The 26585-nt window shown below is 41.7% G+C and overlaps 1 protein-coding gene and 1 long non-coding RNA gene across 6 annotated transcripts in view; one reads left to right on the forward strand and one right to left on the reverse strand.

Annotated features, from left to right (window-relative positions):
• LOC551772 (zeta-sarcoglycan) overlaps positions 1-26585 on the forward strand; it is a 214760-nt gene that overhangs the window by 170368 nt on the left and 17807 nt on the right. For both annotated transcript variants that reach the window (XM_006565911.3, XM_624159.5), the window contains exon 4: positions 17439-17715. In XM_006565911.3, coding sequence (XP_006565974.1) covers positions 17439-17715 — 277 coding nt within the window. The remainder of the gene's footprint in view (positions 1-17438; positions 17716-26585) is intronic.
• The window catches only part of LOC100578436, a 141990-nt gene that overhangs the window by 76021 nt on the left and 39384 nt on the right, over positions 1-26585 (reverse strand). For all 4 annotated transcript variants that reach the window (XR_003304188.1, XR_410400.3, XR_410401.3 and 1 more), the window contains exon 3: positions 17410-17576. This is a non-coding gene — a long non-coding RNA (uncharacterized LOC100578436). The remainder of the gene's footprint in view (positions 1-17409; positions 17577-26585) is intronic.

A 26585-nucleotide genomic window follows, 5' to 3' on the forward strand; every position in this document is an offset into this window, starting at 1 on the left:
ACGGGAGCCCGTATAATCCGGACGGCTGAGAGACTCGATTAAGGGAAATCGAGCAAACTCGACGTCACGTAGACGTAGAATCTGGCCGCTCCTCCTCCAGGAGAAGGAAGCCCTCCCCTCCCCCGCCCTGCAGTCCATTCCAGCAGCGAGACAGCGCAACCGTCGTCGTGAGAGAATCGAGCTCCCGGTTACGAGCGGCGGCCAACCCCTTATCTCTCCACGTAGATACGTGCCTCGTCGGATTAACGCGTTACGGAAGTTCCGCGCGAGTGCGAGGAGCGAGCCACCTCGAAAGCCAAGGATTCGTTGCTCGCACTTCCGACGCGTGTCCCCTCGAACGCGCGGCCCAAATTCCGCGCGAATCCCCCGCTTCGCAACGCGTCGTAATTCGAGCCACGCCAGCAATCGTCCCTCGAGTGGATCGCGCGCTTTACAACGTTCGAGGGGGTCTGGTATTCGGTATAGGCGTTTCCACGAGTAAAGGTGAGCAAGGTGGCGACGCGTTCCATCGCTCTCGCAACTTTTAATACCTGTGAATTTTTGATACGTGTTATTTCCAAGGAAATGGATGTTGAGTTTTTATATATATATATATATATATATATATATATATATATATATATATATGCAAAGCTGGGACGAGTAAACTTGTATATCTATACGTATGAATTGGGTATTTCGATTCTGTCTATTTCCCTTTTTGAACCGACAGCGAGCTCGGAGTAGAACAAAGGCACGATTTATATAACATATATTATATATTTATATAACATATTATATAATATATTTATATAATTTAAATATCTAATGTAAAAATTCTAATTTTAAACATTGCTGGATTCATGAACGAGTTAGGGAATTACGAGCGTGTTAACAAGTAAAGCTCAATCTGGTGTTTATTTTACACTCCCCGAAGACAAAAGACTTTACACTTCAAAGGGCTTTCCACGAATACGTTAACATTTAATAGAACGCAGTCAAGAAGTATAGAATTATATATATACCTTCCCTCGATTTTACTCCCTCCAAAAATCTCTGACGAATATATCGCATCAGTTTCACTCGAACAATTCGACAAATTCAATCTCTCGAGTTGTTACTTATCGATTTATACGCTTCGATGCTTTTATTTATGTCTTCATCAACTTGAACCTTGTCGAAAATGCTTCTTTCGCTCCATCTTCGTCCCAGAAACAAACTAATTTCCCTCATATATAAACCGTGAAATACCAACTCTCGAGATACACAAAATAACAACAAAGAATAACTCCATCGAAACGAAGAGTTGTGGACGAACGAGATTACTTTTTCCCAGCAACGAAGATGCAGACCCCACGTCCATCCTCCCTCCGAAAAAGAGGAAGGAGGGAATCGAGACTTTTTCCCAGAGCTGAACGGGGGGACAAAGTTGGCAAGGTGATCCGTGAATTAAGATAACCCGGTTCGGAGTTCGGTAAGGGGTGACGAGTCGAGTTTAAGCGGTCGTCCCCAAACTAATCTCCCGTTTCATGCTTCAATGTATGAAGACGGGAATGGACGGTCCTCCCTTGCCACTCCTGCTCTGCCCTACCGATGCTTGCGGCGGAGAGATAATGACCCCTGGGGTACGAGGACCGAGAGGGGGAGGGTCCCCGCCGAGTTTAGAAGCCGAATAGTTTTCCTCAAAGTCACGGCGAATTCCCCGGCTATCGTGCATTTTGCAAAGGAGAGATCGTTCCAGCCCGGAAACGGGAAATGCTCCTTAATCTTTAACAAAGAAAGTTCTCCCCTCCCTCCGTTTTCCAGGAGGGAGGAAGAGACGCGCCGTTCTCCAGGAGGGAGCAAGTTTTCGGGGAGGGGTAAAGGAACTGGTTGACATCACCGGCGGTGACGTTTCTCTCTTTTCTTCCTTTCCTCTCTCTCTCTCAGTCTGTCTCTTTGTGATGGAGAGAAGTGGGACGTTTTTCATAATTAGCGGTCTCTGGTTAAGGAAGGAACTTTTTTCCACCTCCCTCTCTCTCGGGCAAAGTTAACATCGAGGGGGAAGGAAGAAAAAAGTCTGGGGAAAAATGTAGCGAAGTGTGTTCTATGTAAATATTACTGGCAAGTAACCGGAGTTCGATGTTATTCCGAGTACGGGGAGATAACTAAGGAATAACTGAGTACACATTTGAGATTGGAGAAGAGCGGAAGAAACGAATTGTTTGAATGGGACGCGATTGTATTTCGCCGTGGCGACGAATTATCGTTGGAGACGAGTGAAGAAAAATTTATACTAATCGCCAAAAAAAAAAAGAGAAAAAATTCCTCGACAATTAAAACTCCCCTCGATCCTCGATCGATCCAAGAAAGTGTAAACGTACGAACAAGGAAAAGGAGGAAAAAGAATCCAACCACCTATTCATTTTTTCCCAACTTCCCTTCAAACCATTCTGAATCATGCAAGAATCTCGAAAACGCACGGACAACGGAATAGGGAATGGAGAAGCGCAAAAAGAAGTGGAAAAGAGAGGGAAAAAAAAAAAAGGGAAGAGAGATAACGAAAGGGTCGGGTAATCATAAAATCTAACTGGTATCCGTTCGTTTGTTTGGGCGAGTAGGTAAGCCTCACGGGTAACTGGATAATATAAGGCAACGAGACACAGAGAGGAGGACTACTATGCGCCCGACGCAGTTTGACTTTGGTCGCGGTGTGCCCGCGCAAATGTGTGCCTAAGTGTGTGTATACACGTAGCAGCCGGCCGGGAAAATCAAGAGGGAAAGGCGACACGGGGTGGAGAGAGCACGAGCCGGGAGGGGAGGGCTACACCAATGTTTGAGTTCCGTCTCGGATGTCGCTTTGCCTGGCTCTGTCTTTCAATCCTTCCCCTTCCCTCTCTCTCTTTCTCTCTCTTACTCCAGAGAACTTGACTTTTGACCTTGCCAGGGAAAGTTTAGTCCCACGCACGATTCTTTCCTCGTACAAATCCTTCGTTGCTGGACGGAGAACGAAGGAGGGAGCGATGTCCCGGATCTTTCCTCGTATCTGCGTCTTGCATTATCGTTTAACCAGCTTCTCTCGATAGAAGGACATTCGAGAAGAGAGATAATAATAAGAAATATTAATTCATCGCGTTCGAATCGATGAAACAAGCTAATGATCATCTTTCATTCTTAGATCCAGATTCTTCTTTCATCGAGTTTTACAATCAACTCTCTATCGACTCGATAAATTTCTTGACTCGGAATCGAAGTAAGAACTTCGATTCGATTACAAAGTATCGAACAAGCGAATATTAATTCCCCTCCTATAATCGATTCGTCTTTGAGGAGGGGAGGGGCATTTCGAAATTTCGCGATTCACAGGATAGAATCGGTAAACGGCGACGAGGATCCGATTACCCTGGTAATTAGCGGGATTAAAGTTTGCCGGCCAATTTTCGTCGTCCAGTTTATTGACTTAGCGTATCAAGCGTTGCCGTTTCGCAGCCTCTCTGCCGCGTTAAAGCACAAGTGGGTGTCGTCGCTTCAGTTTCGAGTTGGGACTCCTCGGCCAGAGAAACCGCGGCCTGGGAAACCTGGTGGCAGAGCAAGTAGGCTAGTCGAGCGTAGGTGACGTTTGGGAGGAGGGACACCCCTGCCCCGAACTCGGCGAATCGTATTAGGCGTGGACGTGTTAGCATTTCGAAATTGTACTCGCATTGTGCATCAGTCGTTGCCCTCGCCGGCCAATCCGTTTACCCTAATTCGGTAAACTCGGCACCCAAATTAATCAAACGTTGTCCCAGAAGGGGACAGGGTTGGCTCCCAAGACTTGGTCCGAACTTTCCGCTCCCGTAATCCTCTTCCAACAAACTCTTTCCAAACTCTTCCAGACGTTTCTTTCGAAATTATAATCGGAGGGAGGGAAAGAGAGTTAATTCGGTGGATAAACGGCGAGCCGAAATTTCCCATTGTAATCGCGTCTCGCGGGGAAGATTAAGAGAGAGAGAGAGAGGCTTCGGTGATCCTAAATCTTCAACCAGATCTTGTCTTGCGAAAGTCTCCGAGGACACTTTTATCATGGAGTTTCGAGAGAATTCAGATCAATTTTGAATCGAGTCAAAGATGCGAAAGAGGGCCGCTTTCGGGAAAAAGAAAAAGCGGGGAGCGGTATCAATATTAGTATTTAATATTTCCTTTAGGAGAGGGCCACGATTCCATTAGCAAAGTTTGGGGAGCCGGGCCAAGAGGGACCGACCTGTTCGTTAACGCCCGCTGTTTTATTCATTCGATTAGTTTCGCCGGCACGGGTAAAGGCACGATGTGGCATTTTCCGAGTTGTCGTCCCCTTCTCTACGCGCAAGGGAGACCCCACCCCTTCTCGCCGCTTTCGAATACAATTAATAGCGGATCTTCGATTCGTATCGATCCACGAGCGCTTCCACGTCTTCTCCATCCCGATATTAATCACTCCAAACCTCCCTCCTTCTAAAAACTCAAACTCAAAATCTAATCTACCATCTAGACTCGTCAACGAAATCGTAAAATCTGAAAGATTCGAAGCCTTCTTCGAAGAATTTCCTCCCAGAATTTCTTCGTCCCTTTAATCGTGGAGGAGGAGGAATCGAGCCGATCGTTCAGGAAATAGTGGAAGGGATACACGCAGCGTAAGAGGGGAGGGGAGGTGAATCGGAACATAAAATATTGCTAACCGCCTCGCGGCCGAATTTAATTCCCCGGGCTGGAACTCGGGGAGGACGTGAAGCGGCGGAGGGATTGGAGGGTGTTGGAGGGGTGGCGGCCTCGTCGAGATAAATCTTTCTGTCGATGGCTCACCACCGCTCGGATTAGAGTCTACATTTGCACCTACTGCTCCCCCTTCTCTCTCTCTTCCACCCCTGCGCTTTGCTCCCCTCTTCCAACGACCGATACGAGGGAGGGAGGGAGGCCACGTCGACTCTCACCTCTTCGGCCGCTCGGTCGAAAAGACCGTCGCATAAATTCACCGCGACTCGTTATAAATTCAACTCTCGTTGGACACGAGGGGGAGGAGTGGAGGAACGGCACGAGGAGGACGAGGACGAGGACGAGGACGAGGACGACGGTGAGGTTGGATTCGCGTGGAGAGATGATCGGATAGCGGCGATCCGTTATTGGGATTGTCGGTGACGAAGGGGGTGGGAAACGGTTCACAATCGCAGTCTGCGGGATAGATGCGTTTCTGATATGAACAGGATGCTGCTACAGGGGCCACCGAGGGAGGTGAAATACGATGTCCGGTTTCGTCCGGTTTTGCAATGCGCCGGACGCCGTTCACTTCCGTTCCCTATGTCTTCGTCCCGGAATGGAAAGGAGCAACGATATCTTCGCGATAGTGATATTTCAATATGAATCATTTCTTTAAATTTCTTTCAACTCGTTCTTGTTGAATCGATGATATTTTGACGAGATTTTGTATAAGAAACGCGAGAGACGAAGGAATTAGCGAGTAATAAGTGTCTTCTCGATATTTGAAAGCGAACGTTTTGTTCAAATTTCTTTAAACTCGATCTTATATTTCGCGAGATTTTGTGGCGCGTACAGGGAACATAAGGAACGAAGGAGATGCTCATTAGTAAGAGTTTTATGGTCGAATAATCGGGGAATGGAAAGGAATAATAAGTGTCTTCTCGATATTTGAAAGCGAATGATTTCTTCAAATTTCTTTAAACTCGATCTTATTGAATCGATGATATCTCGCGAGATTTTGTATAAGAAACGCGAGGGACGAAGGAATTAGCGAGTAATAAGTGTCTTCTCGATATTTGAAAGCAAATGATTTCTTCAAATTTCCTTAAACTCGATCTTATTGCATATTATATTTCGCGAGATTTGGGAGAAACATAAGGAACGAAGGAGGAACTCGTTAGTGAGAGCGTTTTACGAATAATCGGGGAATGGAAAGGAATAATAAGTGTCTTCTCGATATTTGAAAGCGATATTTCTTCAAATTTCTTTAAACTCGATCTTATATTTCGCGGGATTTTGTGGCGCGTACAGGGAGAAACATAAGGAACGAAGGAGGCGCTCGTTAGCGAGAGCGTTTTGCGGTCGAACAGAGGGGGTGATTTGCACGTTAATTGAAATTTTAAGGGCGTATCCCATACGCGACACGTAACTTATTCCGCAAACTAGCTTTAACCAACTAGCTATCGCACTTACGGTTTACACGCGGTGATACAAGTCTTCCTCCCCTCCCCTTTCTCAAAGAGCGATACGCGAGTTGATCCTATAAGATGACGCATAAACGAACTATCATCGTCACTCTCTGCAATTTTTCCTTGTAATCAGGAGAACGATGACAATTCCATCCCTTACGATTCGAGGGAGAAACACCAGTTCTACAATAAGCGGAATAATAAATAAATAAATAAATAAAAGAAGAAGAAGAAGAAGAAGAAAAAGATATGCAGGACACAAAGGGAGAAAACGTCTGGAATAGGAAATGCCAGGTCCCAGGCGTGGGCGACGAAATGTCAACGACACCAAAAGGCAAAAGGATGGAGGATGGGATATCAGTGGCGTCGTTTCGTGGAGACGTCGCGTTTCGTTCGTCGAATGTCTTGAAACGCGGGCCGGGCCGCTGTGCCGCGTTGTTGAAGAAGGGAGCGTATCCCGGTCACGGCAGGGGTATCCCGTCCTCTTCGTGACTCAAAAATTATTACTCCAGCTGGGACAGAGACAGAGGAGGGACGCGTGGTAGCGGGGTAGCTTTCTCGAGCTTTATTATTCATGCTACATCTGAGCATGAAGGAGGGGGGGAGGATTGGGGGTCCAAGATTGAAATTATTCCCCCCCTCCTTTCGTGAAACGTTTCCTTGGCCCGCATGCATAAATTAGAACGGGAATCGTTTTACTTATTTATCTATTTAATTTTTTTTTTTTTTTTTTTCATCTTGCGAGGGAAATCTTTTAATAGGAAGAGTGAAGCGAGATGCGAAAGCGGTGTGGAAAAGTGTGGGATGGCTCTGGAGCATCGGGAAAGCATTGTTCGAGCAAAGGGAAGAGTAAACGGGATGAATTAAGAGGATTAAATAACCTGTTAAAGGACCAACGTTTTGCGTTTGTTAACGCGAATTGTTCCAATTCCAGCTTCCAGCGAATCGTCGAGAACGATTTTTCTTTTTTCTTATCAAACACCATTATACTCGTCGAATATTTTTCCTTTCTTTTTCTTTTCTTCATCACACACACAGTTTCTTCCCGGTGGCTTAAATAAAAATAACGAGGCTTGAAAAGCTACAATTAATTCCGGATTAAACATTTTATTAAAGCTGCTCGCACGAATCGAGAAAATTGATTTCCATCCCCCATTTGTCCAACGTTGGACACGTTGGCTTCCGTTGGGGCAGGTCGAAATATCGAGTTTGGCGAGAAAACGCGGCCGGGGATAAGAACAAAATAGGCGGTGGGGAAGAGGAAGCGGGAGGGAGGGGAGGGAGGAAGAAGGATCGAGTCCCTAATCCGCGAGATCGAGCCGGTAACGCGATCAAAGCGGCTCCCTTCCGCTCCCTAAACCGATTTCCTTCGGATTCGTAGAAACGTAGCACGTGGGGTCGATGGATTTTCCTTCTTCCTTTCTTCTTTTTCCCCCTCCTTTCTCTCGACCGACCAAAGTCCCTTCTTCCCATCCCACGTCCCTCCCTTCGTTTCATATCAATTACTTTACTATCTCGCCTTCGTGATATATGTAACAGAATAAAGATAACAATCGCCCCCTTAAATTGTCCTCTCTCCCGTTGTGGGGGAGGGGGAGGCGAACATTCCCGATAATAAATCTGCCCCGGTTATCGGATTTCGTTACATTTATTGATAATTGTTTCGTTTTGTTCCCGGCTAATCGATATAATTTACGCGGATTCATTAAATCGTTGCCCACCCCCCTTATTCCTGAAGAACGGTTTTTGAATGTTCGCGCGATAGAACGAGTCTATACAGGGGAGAGGGGGTCGTAAATCGTTGAGAGAGGGGAGATATGTATTTCGAAAATACGTATCTGCGATTTTATCCCTTCCACGTTGTTCTGCGCGGTGATTAAATAACCATCTGTGAATCTCTTTTTCATTAAAGATGTGGAATCTCGCCTCTAATAAAGAATTAGAATCGAAACCTTGAGTCTTGATCATTAGAACGACTATTCTCTGAACATTTTCGCACGTTGTATCTTTTTCCTTAAAGATGGTGGATAGATAATAGGGAAAAGAAGAAAAGGAAAGAAAACTGTTTTCTCTGAAAGAAAGGAAAAAAAAAAAATTCGTGAAAATCTGTGATACTTGAAAAAGTCTGGCAACTTGGTGTATACAGAGAGACCTGGTGTATATTTTCACCTCATAAATTACTTTTCTTTTCCTTCCTTTTCGGAGAGACCTCGAAATAGAATTATCCAACTATTGGATGAAAAATGATGCGCCGACCATCTAATCGGGTTTCCCAAGTTTCAACGAGAGGGGATTTTCATCCCCAGATGGCGGCCTGTTTTCAAGTTATTTTAACTTGGTCGAGTTTAACAACCGCGAAACTCTTCCCCCCTTTTTTCCTCCTCCCTCTCTCTCTCTCTTTTTTTTTTCGTTCAGGGTTGCTCAAAGACCGCGAGCGAGCGCAAACAAAAAACGATGGCCGGAAGTTATGGCGCGTTCAGATCAAAGAGCGGGCAAGTTTTCAAATTTAGGATCGACCGGCTATGGAAAAGGTTGCGCGAGAAGGGGAGAAGGGGGTGAAGGGAGAAGGGAGAAAGGGGGGAGGGTTCGCGAGAGTTCATCCGGGAGGATATGTATTTAGTCGTCTGTGTGACGTGTTTTCGTTTTCGTGTTGGTCGAAATCAGAAATTTCGCGATACGAGCAGATGTCGAAGGTCTCACGTCGCCTCTCTCTTCTCGTAGCCACGGTCCTTCGTCGAATTTTGCCACGTTTTACCGGGGAATCTTCCCCGATGTTTGGATACACAACGGCGTCCCCGCTTCCGGGAGAATACTTTCGGAAATCGTTTTGTAAAAACTATTCACGGACGATTACTACATTTCGTTCGCTTTTTTCCTTCAAGTTGTTCATGCCATACGAAACGAATACACGCACAACAGTCTTTTAATTTAATTTAGCAAAAGTGACTCGTTATTAGGTGAAAGGATTTAAAGTTTGTTATTTGATTAAGAAATAAATTTTTACACGAAAGTATCACGATTTCGATCTGATTTTTTTCTTCCGTTCAAGATTGTTGTTTCACACTGAAAGCGGAAATTAAATAAACTTTTTCTTTTCGATATTAATCGATTGATCGTTCATTCGAAGTTTAGTTTCATCAAGATTAAATAAAAATTTAACTGTTAACCGATTTTTATCGATCTGATCATCGCGTGTTAGATCTATTATCAGTTATCTGCAATTTGAATAATTACCTACGTAGCAAATATGATTTTTCTTTTTTTTTTACGTATTTACATATAAAAAAAATTGGATGAAATTCAAAAGGAATTGAAATTTGTTCGTTCGCCGATAAATTTGAAAAAAAAAAAAAATAAAAAAATCGAACGCCTTATTGTATAAAAAAATAGATACCAATCATACAAAAAAATTGAAAGTCGGCGAGAATCGGCGTAGTATAGCAATCAAAGAGGCGGTGCACATCGAAGCGCAATCGAGCAGCGTTATTAACGTCGACAGATCAAACAGAGGGATGACAAACAATTTTACCCTGCCTCGCATCTGCTCTGATTTCATCGGGTATCGATGCGTCGATGATTGCCTTCACGATATTATAATTTTCATTACCTTCCACGCTGCTACGCGTACAAAAGACATTATTAAAACCATTAACCTACGCGCCATATTTATAAAATGCATACCCAAATGCTCTCCTCCCATCTCTTCGTATCTTCGTATCTTTGCACGCGTTATACGCGTTCATTACACACACGTATATGTGCATCGAGGTACGTTTCGAAAAGTTTTTTGGACACTTTTATTCGCACATTTGTTGTATACCGCTGAAAGTTTTTCAGACCAACCATTTCGATACGACGAAAGTTTATCTAATTTAAATTGCTCGTAACCCGATAAATTCCCATCGACATTTTTCCATACCAATTTTTCTTTCGACTCTTCGAAGATGTTGCACACGAATGCATATAAACACTTTGTACTTTGTAATATGATAGAGAATTCGGCGAACTTCAATTGCTTACTAACTACATAACGCGAAATAAAATTATTATTCCATTAAAGAAACGAAGTTTCGATAGAAATTTGCATCATTCTTCAATCGATACTTTTGTATTAAATTTTTTAGAATTTTAAAGAAGAATTTCCAGAATCTTTTTTCAAAAATATTTCTGAATATAATAATATTGTTAATACAGAAACATTTCGAAGGAAACAAATTTCTTTTTAACCTCTCATTTCTTTGTCCCCATCGAATCGATCTTTCCCACAAATATAATATTAACACCCCTATTTAATACTTACAATTTAAACGAACTTTAAATGAACAAGCCCCTTCGAAGGTATTCCATTAAATACACGGGCCAGCGTATACATAGGCGGAGTATACCGCAGCAGCCGATTCCTCCTCGATCGAACACGCGTTAACCAGCGCCCCCTATGCGGGCCCCACGTTTCGTAAAGCGGGGTTATGTTTAACGGGCAGATAAGCATTTACAGGCCAATCATTCGGCTCTATCATCGATTTATCGGTGGAACGGCCGACGAAGTAAATTAAAAGGGCAGGTGCGCCGATTATTAACGCCCGCATACACGCCAACCGTACCGGTTCCACCACAGCTCTTGGTGTAGCGTTTTCGATCGCGCCCCCACCCACCTCCTCCCTCCTCCCTCTCTCATCATTAATATCAATCATCGTCATCGGCATTCCACCGCTTTTCCCGCGCGATAACCCGCGCCACGATGATCGATCGGCCGGCCTCGATACTGTGTATTGTCGTAGACAAGCTGGAAATAAACGTCGATCTCTCTCGCGTTCTCAATTCCCTCTAAAACTCTTTTCGCCGACAAATTTTACGGAGGTAAAAAGTAAAGCTTTCGTCGTCACGCGCGGCAAATTGGATGTCTCCGTTGACACGTGGTAATGGTAAATTAATAAAGAAACGTTTTGTCAATGCATCATTTGACGAAGATGTTTCGATGCAAATTTTGAAATCGAACGTTTTCAATTCTTACCGCATCGATTGCTTCGTTTCATTCGATGATTTTTGCGCAGGAGAAATTTGGCGGATTTGATCGTCGCGCGAAACAGTTTTGGTTCTTTTTCGAGACGCATCCCGACGGACGTATTAACGCTCCGCGTATACAAATCCCCGGAACCGATAAAGTGTTTATTTTCATCTGCCCTGTCGATCTATCCTCCTCTTAATGGATATACACGAGGATGGCCGGGATAAATCACTCGATTCTATTCGAGGTTTACGAAATCGAAGGTGGACGATGACGACGCGACAGTGAATACGCGCGGCCTCGAGCCGCGTATTTCACGCGGATTCTCTCTCTCTCTCTCTCTCGTGCCGCGCGGCAAACCAATACGTCACGCGGATCGTCGCCGAACGAATGGGATTTTTTTTTTCTTTTTTTTTTTCTTTCCTTTTTTGGATTTCCGCGCCCTATCTATGGGCCGTCTCTAAAACGTTTCGTTGGGATTTCACAGGCGAGTTTATTTCTGCTGTTTCTCTTTATTTTTTTCTTTCTCCCTTTTTCTTTTTTTTTTTTTTTGGACAAGTAATACAAAACGGATAAATTTGTTTGTATTACTTGTTAAGGATAAATAATGATCGTTCCCTTCGAATATTTTATAAAATGTACACGAATTGTTCATTCCAGATGAATGCAAAATCATTTCCAAAACACGGACCATCGATCATCCCCTTTGCAAATTATTATATATTCGCCCTTGAAAATGTATAAATTCGGCTCGATAAGCATCGTTCCGATATTTTTTTTTTTTAAACGCGTTACCCTTTCCAATACATTCGCCCTTAAACGCGGATTCATCCTTCTTCATATTTTCCAAAATATAATTCTCTCGTCGAAAATCCTCTTCCTGCAAATAAAGAAAAAAAAAAAAGAAGAAAAAGGAAAAATCGTATCTCGGGGCACGTCGAACGGGAAAACGGACAAGAACGGCGAACCAGACAAGATTTTCGTAATTGGCCGACCAAGGTAATCCAGGAGTGAAGCCGTGGAGAGAGAAAGAGAGAGAGAGACACGGTCTCACAACATCAGCTGGCAGGCAATTTTATTTCAATAAACTGCCCGATGCGGCGAAATTGAAATGACCGAGCGAGGGAAACGAACAGGTGAGAGGAGAGGAAGAAAAGAGAAGGAAGGAAAGAAAGAAAGAAAGGGAGGGAGAGAGGAAGGAAGGAAGGTAGCGTAATTTCCGCGGCAAACTAGACGAGGATGGCCGCGTTTCGTTGCGGTCGTACTGTAAACCTCTGGCATTTTTCATGGAAATTGCCGAGCAATTTCCGCGCTGTCCTACCCCTAGGAGGGGAGGGAAGGGGTAAGAATAGCCTGGAAGAGAAAGAAAATGGAGTGCCGAGAGTCGAAGAAAGAAATAAGAAAGAAAGGGGGAGTTCCTCTCTCTCGAAGAAGAAGAACAAGAAGAAGAAGAGAAGCGAGTCTCTCAGATGTCTCTACGACCTACTCGGCCTTTATTAACGGCAATTCGCGTTAAACTGTGTTTGGCTTGCGGCAATGCCGCGCCCAGAGAACCCCGAAGAACGATTATCCATCGTCCTGGAATCGGCAAATCCACCTTCGACCGATCTTCCTTTGCTTTTTGGCCAAGAGTCACGGTTTTCGATTATCATACACCCACACTCGATCGACGACTATCGAGAAAATAATTAACCTGCATCCTCGTCAACTGTATCTTTTAGAATCGTGATGATTTTTACGCGTAGATGGCGAGTGTTTCCGATTTTTAAAAATGGAGCAGACAGTTTTAGAAAGGACGATAGCTTGACGATAATCTTTATTTCGAAAGGGAGAGAGAATCATCAAAGGGAGGAGAATTCGCGGAATTCGTCGAGTTGATCGAGCCGAAAAACCGTGTCGATTAAAAGTCGCGCAAAGAGGATTTTGCACGAATAATCGTGCGGTTAATTCTCGCGCAAAGATGATACGGTAACGAGGGAGAGCATCGTATAGGAGGACAACGTTTGTATTAATTCACGCGGAGAAAGAGAAAAAAGAAAATGTTTATATTTTATACGAACGGTATAACGAATTGACTAATTGGTTTTACCGACGACGACGAGTCTCGTTTTCAACGAGATTATTCCGTGTTTATTCAGAGTTTAATGTAATTCCTCTGCCACTGGATTTCCAGGCTTCGTTAAGTGTACACCTCTCGGAAATCTCTCTCGTTCAACGAGGACACGAATATTATATCCATCTATATCGAATTTCTTTTAAGTTTTCCAAACTCCTCCTTTTTCTCGCGTGTCACTCTCCGACCGATAATTTCTCTACGAATTATTACACGCAGGGGTCGAAATGACCGAGTTTCCCTTCGAAGCATGACCCTTTGGCCCTTATTCGCCCGTTTCAAAAGAATCGTCGTAATCGGCCGAGTTGTGCCTCCATTGTGCTAGTCCCAGAGTTTCCAGGAAGATTGACCTTTTTTTTCTCGGATTTTCGAGTAGCCTTTTCGAATTTCCCACAATTATTCCTTCGACTCGCGTTGTAGCCAAGAATACATCGGTTAATCGCGAAACTTACGAGGCGAGGATACAGTTGGAAGATGAATTCTCTTCTCGTACAATTGATACGCATCGCGTTGTTACTCTTGAAGAAGAAAAAAAGAATAATTGTAAATTTCCACAACTTCGTTTATTTCAAAAGCTTGTTATCCGCGTTCGAAGGAGTGTAAACGTGATCTCGTGATCCACGGTTATTTGTACTAATGTTTGAGGAAAGTTTGAAGTAAGAAGGGTATAATGGAATTCTTAATAGGTAATCTCGAGATCGATTATACATATCCGATGTTTGAGTTCGAACGGTTTCAAAGTTTCGATCAAACTGGAGAAAAATTATAACGATTGGGGATAAAGTTTGGTCCAATTGGTAATTTAGTATATCGTCAAGAATAACTAGCGGCGAATGAATACGAATAAATGTTGAATTTTCGATCGATGACTCGGATGCGGCAAAATTATAATAACTACGAATAAAAAATTACTTTTTCGAGATAACCATTTTATGCCAATTCCTTTCTGTTCGATATTAACTCGAAAGATTTGAATCGAAATCGTAATCGTAACGGCAAAAACAAATTTCCTAAAAAAATTCCTCGCAATATCCACTCAATATCCAATCATCCCTCCTTCCAGATCTTCACCGTTCACAATTTTGGAATTTTCAAAAGGAGGCCACGATTCAAAAACGGGGCCACTCGTTTAATTTCCTTTAAAAAAGAAAAAAACAAAATACGCTATTTATCAGGAAAGTTGCGCGTGGAGGGAAGGGATGAAAAGGAATGAGAGGAGAGAAAAGAAAAGATAGATAGATAGATAAATAAATAAATAAATACATAAACGCGAAACACGGTCGTACGTTAGCGCAGTGATAATTTCGCAACTTGTAATGCTCTTTGGGCTTGAAACTGTTGAAATTATGGCGGTGGCCGCGCTAACTTCGCGTTACGTCAAAAGTTCCAACGCCCGTTTAACATACGTCCCGCGCTATTTATGATCCGACGTATATTTCCGCTTTGTAATTGTCCCTTGAACCTTAAACGAGTGAGATTCATCCTCGCGCCGCGTGATAGTGATAACGACTTCCGAATTTTCCATTCTGTCCTCCACTCGCCTCGATTCAACTTTATATAATAAATATTCTTTCGAGGAACCGTGTCGTATCGTATCGTATCGTATCGTATCGAGCAACGATATAAGAAGGATTCTACGCTTGATTTTTTTTTTTCTTTTAAGGGAAGAAAGGAACTAAAAAGATAATGGGCGCGGATAACGCAAAGCAGATAAAACTCGAAACATTGCGGGGATTGCGGAATAATTTAATAAGGGTATCGGTTACGGAATAGAAGATTAAACGTGTAAAAATAATGTTCGGACGGATCGAACCTCTTAAAAGTTTCGTAATCGATGTCTGAAAAGTTTTTCGAGCTGTGTACGAGGTTGATACGATAACGACCGGCCCTACGGTAATACGTAGCTAAAAATACAACGGATATAAGTGGATCTTACTGCGATAAATATCGGAATTTCAATCTTTTCCCTTCTCCGGTTTCGACCGATTTCACGATTCGAACGAATATTTTCGAAGGAAGCGTGGCTGTCATTGTTATTAATTAGAACGTCAATCCCTTCGAATCGTTTAGGCGTGAGAAATTAATATCACGGAAAATCACGGAAAAAGGAAAAAAAAAAATAAGAGAAAGGAGAATAAAGATCCTCGTCGAATTACAATGTTCGATGAGGCGTGCAGCTGCGGCAGGCAATCTTTCTGTAATCGCCGACCAACCCCTCCTCCCCCTCTTTCTCTCGCCACTTCTTCCTTCATCAACTGTTTCCGACTGTTGCACATCTTGGCGAAAATCGTGCATTTTCTAATTCTGAAAGGCAAGCTTGACTTCCCTTTCCCCTCCCCCCGTGGGGGAGGGGAAGCTTATCTTCGAAGCTTTTAATTTCGAGCGGCCGAGCTCTTTATAGCTACGAGAGGTATAATTATCCGCAAGAAGGCGAGGCAGGGAGGGAGGGGGGGATGTAGCATTGAATATTTTAACTCGTGCTCTCCTCTCTTTCGTGCTCCTTTCTCTTTCTTCTTCTTGCGTTTGTTCTACTTGTCTCCTTCTCATACTTGGCCACCCTTTCTCATTTATATTTTCGTCCCTTTCGTTTTTATCGACGGCAAGAAGGAAAAAATGTAAGGAAATGTAATAAAAATTTCGACTTATTTGCCGAGTTTAAGTTTTTCCCGTTTAATTTAACGCAAATTCAACGTGTTTCTTCTGCCGCGCGAGTTTTCCTTCCAGATGATAAGGATCGATGAATTATCATCGACACGCGTTACGATTGCAATCTCTTTTAATTCGCCAAATATAATCTCAATCATGAAGATTTTTCCTTTATATTCACCATCAAAACTATCACCATTATCTGAACACATTTTTTTTTACGCAAACGAAACGAATATCCCAAGACCGCGTTTCGAAATAGGAGAAGAGAAAAAGAAGAAAAGGGAAAAAAAAACCAGAAAGGGTAAAGGACGATTCCGTTCGAGTCAAGCGAGCAGCAGAGGCGAGAGATTAGCGCACCGGAGTTACCATCCGGTATTTTGCAGTCAGATTTACATAAGTTCCTCTCCACCCTCCTTCCCTCCCTCCATCCTTTTAATCGCCCCCTCCACGCTCCTCCTCCTCCTCCATCTTCTCCTTCATTTTTCACGCGCGCGCACGCCTCGCAAACCGTTAATTATCTGCCATTTGATAATCCTCCAGTTCGCCACCGCGCTATTTTATACACACCGTCCCTCATTTGCCACGATAATAATTTCGGATTCCCTCTCCTTTCCTCCTCCAATCCTTTTTTATTTCATTTTTATCCTTTCTCCCTCTCCTCTCTCGTGGACAAAATCCGATCCTTTCCCGTCGTTGGACTCGAGAAAAAAAGAAAATAAAAGAAGGAAGGAAGGAAGCGTTTTCTTCTTGGAAGAAGAGATGGAGTCGGTTGGTAAGGGACTTTGGACGCGGAGCACGTATGGAGGCCGTGTTTCAAGAAGTAAGAACCGGAGAGATCGGAGTCTCTTCCATTGCTGGTTACGTTTCTTGGCCACGGCCAATTTCCCGCACCCGGTGTACGAGGCATAAATCGTTGATAAATCATCGGGAAAGAATGGGGGCCTGTAATTACGGCCTTATTAATCGCTTGCCAGTGCTTATGCCGTGCAGTTTCCTTTTTCCTCTCCTTCTTTCGTGCGTCGGCCAGTTCAACCCATCTGTTTCTATTAGCGTGTATCTGTTTAAAAGTTTCTTTCGAGAATTCTTCTCAACTTCCCTTCTCAACTCTCGTTTACATTAAATACGTTGGTTAATTTTATGGCTGCTTATTTCGGCAATTGACTTTAGAATTAAGAAAAAGTAAAATGGGGACAATACTTTAATCAACTTTATAATACATCTATGAATAAGTTGAACGTTCCACGAGCGGACGAGAATAGAAACATCTTTCTTTATTAATTTAATCGATCGAATTCTTTCGAAATAAAAGTTAGAAAAGTAACTCATTAATTTTGAATAAACATAATTTGTGCTTTCAAGAAGAATCTTCTTTAAATACAAGAATAATGGAAATTTGTCAGAAAATCGATATTGGAGAAGTAATTTATTAATTTCGAATAAAGACTATAATTTGTTCTTTCAAGAAGAATCTTCTATTAAGAATTTGTCAGATATATATCTCTTACCGTGTTTCTTGTTCCATGTACGGTTTCAGGATGTCTCGAGGGCAGACGGGTTGGTCGGACGAGCCGTGCGCGTCGTCGAGCGGCGGTCGAAGCGGGCGACAATCCGCGGGGCCATCGGCGAGGACGACGCCTCCGATCCTCGAGGACCGGTCTTCCGCCACCTCCATCTGTAAAGGTGGATTCAGATTAGGCGTTTACGGCTGGAGGAAAAAGTGTCTGTACTCTCTGGTGCTCGCCCTCATGCTGATCGTGATCCTCAACCTGGCGCTCACCGTCTGGCTGCTCAAAGTCATGGGATTCAGTTCGGTGAGTCGTGTGATCGTCTTCCAGAATCGAATCGAATTTTCATTTCCCTCGTGACGAATATAATACAACGTAAAGGACGAATGTAAGAAACAAGTATTTTCGACGAATATTTCTTCGATCGAGTAAAAAAGTGGGACGATCGGATCTCGATTAAATTAATATCACGAGAAAATATAAGGATTAATTATATGATATCGTTAATTCATAAGATCTCTCGAAACTTTGATATTTCTCTACGTTACGAGATTATATATTCTTTAGATTTTAACCAGGTCGGAGAGTACCTAGTTCGAACAACGTCTATTAATTATCACTACTTTTACATGCAAATCATGAATAATCTTTCCAAATTAATCCACAAGATCTCCCTTAAAAGCTCCAAGTCTTCGTCCCATAATTACACGTCGTTTGGATCGCAAGTAGGTCAAAATGACGATATTAAATAACTTTAATACCTCGTTCCAACCCGGAAACAAGGTCATCGTGTTTACACAAAGACGTCCGTCCCCCATTTTCCTTAAATCACGCGCCGCTAATAACCACATCCTTGCGAAATCCTTTAAATTACACGCGAAGAAAAATTGTAATTATCTTCAGAATACGTACACGTTTCTTTCCCTTCTTCTCCTTTTCGTTTCTTTGCGAAACACGGCTCTCTGCTCTGAATCCACCCTTTCGAGCGTCATCGCGTTATTTCGTAGCTACAGGATCGAAACGAAAGCTCGGTTCGTCGTCGAATCGAACGAATCTCCTTTCGATACGTAATTATTGCCGAGAATCCGCGGCTTAGCGACTTTTATCCAATAACGATTCTTAAACATCTTACGTTTCCTCTTCCTCTTTCTCTCTTCGTTCTTTCTTGCGTAATCTAATCGATGCAAATACGATTTCTGTATCGACATTGTTAACAAAAGTAACAAGATATCGATATCGCGATGAACGGTTGAAGCGATTAGAGTGGAGAACCGGAGGGTTTGCTTCAGAGGGAGAGAGAGAGGGGGGGATATAGAGCGTGATGGAGAGGCTGAGAGATTTTAATATCGTCCGATGGTTTTTGAATGGAGTGATATATTGTTGACTCGAGCCCGTTATGGCTGATAAGAAGACGAATCGAATCATCTGTCATGTCGGACGTTTATCAAGCTCGAGATAGTTTAAGCTTTCCTCTGTATGTGTGTGTATGGGTGGGTGGATAAGTAAGTGTGTGTTTATAGAAAACGAGCAGGAAGATTATTCTTCGATCTTCGTTCTCTAACTACGTGTTTATTCTACCTCATCTGAAATATTTACTCATATTGACTGAGATTGTTTTTCTTTTTTTAATAATATGAATAATTTAGTTAGATCCCTATGCTGTGCGAAAGTATTGAAAAGTTCTTTTAATATTAATAAAAAACAACATTATATTCGAATAATGCGTAATTTAAATAATTCTAAATTAAAACAAATAATAAATATTAATTTTAATTACTGTAATATTATATTACAAAATTTAAAATCTTGGCTCTCAACTCTGAATAATATTTAAACAAGACCTTATCACTCAGAATAAATTTTGACTTGATTTAACCAATTTTTTTCATTAATATCGAACTCCTCCTATTCGATCTTGGACCATTTCGAGCGTACGTCTGATCATTCACGAATCTACTGCCACGAGCACGCGATCAACGCAACGTGTCTCTTTCACCTGTCGACCCCGTGCGATCAATCGCGCGCGTACGCGCAATCATCGATCAGAGATATCTCTTAAAAACAAGGCTCCAGTGTCCCCAAAACTTGTGGAGGGGAGGGGAGGAAGGGATGAGGAGACCACGCACTACATCACGCCTATAATAAAATCAATTCACGTCACGTCGTTGGAAATTAGTTTCACGCGAGTTCCTCCGCTCGAACAACAGAGGCCTGCCGGCGCACCATCTCTATGCACAACATACATATATACATATATACATACATATATACATACATACATGTATATATATACATCTATACACAGATAAGATCGACACGCGCGAAACGAAGCGAGGAAGAGGGGCAATCTGGTTTAATATAATTCGGTAATTGCCGGAATCGTTGCATCGCGTTGATCGCCGTTTGCGCTTGGCACTTCTTTATGCGGCCCCTGTTAATTCACAGGTTTATAATTAACCGGAGCCCCTTGAAGCGGCCGCCGAACGAGGGGTGGCTCGTTACGGGGCGCGGCCTTGATAACAACCCCGTCGAAACGAGATCGTTAGAAAAAGCTCCCTCCCCCCTTCCTTTCCCCCCGGTTGCTTGTTCCGGTTGTTTCATTAACGTTATTGCCCAAATCCGACGCGCGGTCGAACCGCGATATTTAATGGAATCGGCCAGCCTATACGTTTATATAAGCCTATATAAGCGTATCTATTTTTAATTCGTTTCCTAGTGTCACAATTTTTGAATCTTTGCCAAAATGTTTTTTTTTTTTTGACACTTATAGAGCGCAAAGCAAAGAGACGCTGCTTCCCTTTGGAAAGATTCAAGATAGATACAAATTCATGGAATTTATATTACCCACGATTTTTGAAAGAAAAAGGAATATTGCACGATCTCAAATACGTCGTAAGGATATTAATTAACCGAGTACACTCACGGAGCTATAATATTGTATTGAAAACCTTTCGATCGAATATCGAGCGACTAACTAGCTCGGCATAGAGCGAGATTAACAATTACATTACCGAATTTATACCGATCCGATTGATTGCGTGAAATCAAAGCTAGAGCACGAGTGAACGATACAAGGATTGGAAAGATGGAAGGATACTTTTTACCAGTACTTAGAATCCATCGGCAAGCCAGACTGGAGTAAGACACCCCCTCAACCCTGTCGATTAAGGTAAAGACGATGGAGAAATCCTTTTCTATATCCCCCTTTCCTTCGAGTGCACCAACCAACCAACCCCTAACCTACCCCTCACCTCTATATATATATATATATATATCCGCCATTATCGAATTTATTTGAAATCGAAAGGGGCTGCCGCGATCAGGCGCAACGATCCCTCGATAGGGGCTAAACTCGCTGGAAATTGAGTATCAATCCGTAAGTAAGGAGTGTTGGAGGAAGCGGGGGATATCCCGTGGGAAATGTAAGGCCTCTTCTTTCCCACCTTCGTTCTTTCCGTTCTATCTCTTCCACTCTTCGCACCGATTTCGCTCCCTCTCTCTCTCTCTCTCCTTCTCTCGCTTCGTCTCGCTTCGGCTGCGTATCCCTCGCGGAAGCGGAAGCGTTCTTTGGTGCCACCTCGGTGATGCCGTTTCCCCGAACGATCCTCCTTGACGCGACGTGAGTAATGCGTGTCGCTTCCCTGTTCGCGGCTCGTAAATAAAGCGGACACGCGGGATCACCGTTATTGCGGCAAGAGAAATCGTTGGTTCAGGAAGGCAAGATGGCTTGGCTCCTTCTTTTTTTAATGAGACAGACACTCGAAAAACAGGCACGGTTTGTCGTCGATCGGATGCGGGAGAATTTTTTGGAAAATTGAGGAGGAAATTTTAGGTGTTTATAGGTTGATTTATTTTTAATAAACTCGATCACGAGCGAGATCGATCTGGGTTGTCGTACCGTTTACCGGATGCGAGAGAATTTTTGGAAATTTTTAGAAGAATAAATAGGACGAAATCTATTCAAAGATTGATCTACAACTTTAATTATGAATATTGTTTTTTCGATAAATGGAAGATCTGATTTGTCATTGATATCGGAGGATAATTTTTGGAAATATTCGAGATAAATAGGACGAGATCGGATAAATGAATATTTTTAACAAGCCCAATCAGTAAATGATAGATGGTCGAAGAATTCTTTGAAATTTTTTCGAAATAATCGGAGAATAGGATGGAATTGGGGACAGATATTACGTTTAAGGATCGTTTTATAGGTGATTATGTTACGGCAAACTATCGATTACCCGTAAACTTGGTATTTCATCGAGGATCAGAGATGAGGAACGTTCTGGCTGCGAATAAAATTACTTTATTGATGGATAGCGCCATAAACCGGGATTCTTGAGCAGCCATACACCGCATTTGCCTAAGGTTCCTTAAGGCGGCATCTTAAATTCATTCCCCAGAGTTGCTCGATATTTCATAAATGAACGTATTACGCGCTCGACGGTATCGCCAATAAAAGTATCCTCCCCCCCTACTCTAACCTACCTAACATATAAACGATTGCTCCTCCGTTACATACATATACATATACAATTTTTAAAATCCTTCGATATTAATTTTCCTTTAAAAATAAATCTATCGAAGAAAAGAAAAAAATCCTTCGAGGAAACCTATCTACGTATCGATCGCAATAATTTCACAATTTTCTTTCCTCCTCCCCAGATATCAATTCTTTGAGAAACAAAAGGAAGAAAGAAAAAAAACATCAAAATGTCGAACGAGGATCAACCGTGCAATTCTAATTCATAAACAATCTCTCGATAAAAAACACTCGACTTGGGGAGAGTTAAGGGGAGGAACGATAAAATGCAAACGGTGTCATCCCCGAAGCGTGAAATGGAACGACCCGTGTTCACGAAAGCGAGTCCGTTTATAAAAATCGCGTCGTTATCGGGCGACAGTGGATGGCGGATCGCGTAGGATCTGAAATTTCTCGAGACACGATGCTCTTCTCGCTCGCTTCATATCCATCCGTGGAAAATTCTTTAGCGTCCCCCTCCGCGAGACGCGAAAACGCGATGCACTCGCGGCCCGGCAAATATTTTATACCCCTCCCCAACCATTCTCTCCCGCCTATTCATATTTGATGACCGAGTGAGGAACTCGGTTGGGAAAAATCCTCCCCCAGCTATGCAAAAACCATCCGGCTTCTCGCCATCTTCCGTTAAAATTAAATCGTTCCTCTTGATTTGAACAATTTTGACAATTGGCAATCGAGTCGTTGTTTCTTTCGTTTTCATTTTGTTGTTGGAGATTTCTTTCTTTTTTTTCGTAGGAATAATAATCGAAAAATAGTTTGATCGAATTGGAACGATGTTGATTCTCGAAGAATATAAAATTTTCTTATCGAGGCGAAGATCGACGAAGATTTTTCTATTGATTTTTTTTTTAATTTAAGCTCATTCAACGGAAATTTTCGAAAGAAGGAAAGAAAGAGGAGTAAACGAAGGAATGGAGTTTCAAATTGGATTTGATTATATCGGTAGTGTTTGTGTTGTTGATTAATTATAACTGTATTTCATGGGCTCTTTTTTCGGCAACGACCGTTTTGCTTTGATAAAGGAAGCGTCGTTTCCACGTCGTTGTCTTTTAATTAAACGTAATCCGATCTGATACATCTCTCCGCAACGCTTAATGAATCGTATGCCGACGTTTCATCCGATTTCAATATATTTCGAAATTTCCAGCAAATGCAAGTAAATGACTTTTTCCATTTTTCTTTTTTTTTTTTTTTTCCATCCACTGGATAAAAAATTCAACCGGTTTAAATATTCCACGCTAATACACAGTGTGTTATCCACGAGTTTGTTTATTATAATATGTTTATCGATAAGCCATATTTATTTTAATAAACATCATATGTGAAATCGGCAAATGATCTACGCTCTCGCGTGCATACATGTGTGATATGTATATATGTGAGACGAGTATTCGTGAGGGAAACATATTATATTCGATATTACTATCAGGGATGAGAGTGTATCAACAACAAAAATCCAAATAATAATCAAATCCTCGATACTATCTCGTTGTATCGTTGAACGCTCAAAAATACATATCGAACACAGGATAATCGTTCGTTCAATCGCAAATCAATTTTCCGATCCGACAGCTACTGTTCATTTCATTTCATCCCGGAACGCATTAACGAAAATTCTTTTTTTCGATTTCGCCTCTTCCTCCTCTTTTATTTTCTTTCTTTCTTTTTTTTTTTTTTTTTAATAATCTAATAATTCGACGATTAAATTAACCATCTCGTTCTATCGAGGATAACGATCAAACTATACGATCTTGACGATTATACTTAAAAATATTTAAAAATATCGGATTATTATGATTCGATCATAATAATTGATTTCGATGGCTATGTATGCATTTCATTCTATCATCTTTATATAGAATGGAAAGAAAATTCTCTTTTCAATTTCGTGTATTTCCTTCTTTCGGTTTTTTCGATATTTAATAATAATTCGACGATGGAAAACTTTATTAAGAAGATCCTTTGAATTGGAATTTCATCGTCTCTCGTCTGATCCATCCGAATAAAAAAGAAATATCTTATAGATAATCAGAATCAGTTCAATCGAAAATTAATTTCATTATAGGCATCAACGAAAATTCTTTCTTCGATATCCTCTTCTTTCGATAATTCGACATCTTAAACTTTTACGCTCAATTTTCTTTACATTAACAAAAATCCAGATAAATGAACAATCCCTCGTCCACGAATATTCAAAAATACCATAAATCAATAATTGATTACAGTAAATAATCGTAAATTAATCTTCTATTCCACAATATTTCAACGATTATTAGACACTTTATATATCATATCAGAAAATTCGATTCTTCTTTATCTTCTCGATGATCTAATAATTCAATCAAAATTATTCTTCTCGTCTTCTATAAGATTACAACGAATCTTCGCAAATTAATCTCTTAATACATCAGGAAGCATGAATTAAAATTCTTTCTTCGATTCTTCCTCATCTTTCTTCTTTTTATCAGAATGCATTACAACCAAAATAAACGAACCTTCGACAATCTCTCGTCCACGAATATTCAAAAACAATTCAACATATATAATTATAATCGCAAATTAATCGCACAATTAATTCAAAACGGTTAAACATTATCACTATCCTTCTCCATCACCTATCACATCGCACGAACTAAAATCCTTTCTTTCTATTCCTCCTCATCTTTCGATGCGAGAGTCGCGACAAAAATATTTGCACGATATTCCAAGAATTACTCCTCATGTTTTCGTCAAGACCCTCTCCACGAATATACGTTAACAAATATCGAGCACAATTAAACGAATAATGAATAACACGATTCAACCTGGCCCATCGTATCGCAAAATTTCTAAAACTTTCCTCTTTCCCTCATCTTTTTCCCTAATCCAATAATTCGACGGTTAAACTTTATCGATACCCCTCCCCCACTTCTTTTGTATTCTCCTCTCCCCCTCTCCGACCAGGATTCAGTCGTAAAATTTCCTTCTCTTACATCGCGGATGTTCGCGTCTCTCGAGAAACAGAATTTACTGCGCCGAACCGTGTCGTAAAGTTGGCCGTGTAAGAAGGAAATTCATAACTAGCTACGTTTCCAATATCTATCTCTACGGCCCCGGATCGAAAAGCCTTACGAGATCTTCGATTACGAACAATATATAATATAACCCCGAAACGTTACGTCGGCCGCCATCCTACACACACATACTATATTGCACACTAACGGCTTTTAACGTATACACTAGCCATATATATATATAGGGAGCAGATGCCCTACCTTCGTAATATCGCTCACAGGATCGACCTTCCATAACCCTACCTCGTATATCCATAGAGAAATTCACTTGTACACAAGCTTATATTGCACGTATATGGAGTTGCATTGGTTGCTTCAGGTGAGTGTCAAGGTGAATCCTTCCTTCTTTCTTCCGCGATCTCTTCCCATATTTTCTTACGTTTCGTTAAAGAGTTTGGAGCTTTCCCTCTTCTTCCTCTTCTTCTTCTTTTTTTCCGTTCGTCTTTTGTTCGAAACTTTCGCGATTTTGGATTCCACGAAAACTTTGCCATTAGCGGTGCGTTTTTTAGACTCCGCGGATCTCGTTTCTGTTTCTTCCGAGGGAACAAAACTTTAACCGGGGATACGATATTCGTATTCCTTTCCACGAGGAATTTTTTAAGGGAAAGGGAAACGCGGTTGGATCGGAAATTTCCTAGTTTCTGCGCGAAATCGTCGAGGGATACGAAGCTTGTGCTGGATTGTTTCGTACTGGCAGTCCGTCTTCTCCTTCCACGCCGTCTGCGGTTCAGTTTACGTTTACTATTGATAGGACGTCGCGTTTGTGTGAAAGTATTCCACGAAATCGTATCGCGTGTTTATATTTTGGATTATAGCTCGATACGAACGATAATAATTCGTGTAACTTTCACCGTTTACTTTTTGTTTTCCTTGTTTCGTATCGTCTTGCGTCGTATTTAACGATTTAAATAATCCCATTTTTCCATATATTTTTATCGGCCTTTTTTCCTAAAACAATCGCACTTTCGATCGAGTGTATAATCGTAGAGTATTTCCTAATTCTTTGGAAACTCCGTCGCGATTCAAAGAATTAAAAAACAATGAAAAGTTATGAATTAAAGATATTTTAAAAAAGATTTTTGCGATGCGAAAGTGTCTGTGCGAATATACATTTATACGTGAAAAACAGAAGAAAAGATATAAAAGACGCATATACGTAGCCATATTTATTCACTAAACAATCGACTAAAGGAATACATACGACCAATGTGGACAAGAGTCGAAGATTTAGAAAAAGCCGTGTAGCAAACATTCGATGAATAATGTATAACTCTTTGAAAAATTTCTCCTCTTCGAATTCCATTTCCATCCTGAGCTAAAAATGTTAGAGAAATAATAAATCGAGAGAGAGAGAAAAAAAGAAAATATGGCATAATCAGCGATTCATTCATAACGATTCATTCTGGCCACATTTTTCCATCCGGTATCCAATTATATCCAGGCGGCGAATCGATAGAGGGGGCATGGAAGGAAGGAAGGGGTTAATAGGAAGGGTGCCGATAAAAATTCGAAAACAGTTTCCGCGGGGTAAATAAATGATGAAAATTTGTACGCGCTCGCCCGGAGAAATATGATCG

The sequence above is a fragment of the Apis mellifera genome, linkage group LG2 (assembly GCF_003254395.2).
Source record: "Apis mellifera strain DH4 linkage group LG2, Amel_HAv3.1, whole genome shotgun sequence".
Taxonomy (NCBI): domain Eukaryota; kingdom Metazoa; phylum Arthropoda; class Insecta; order Hymenoptera; family Apidae; genus Apis; species Apis mellifera.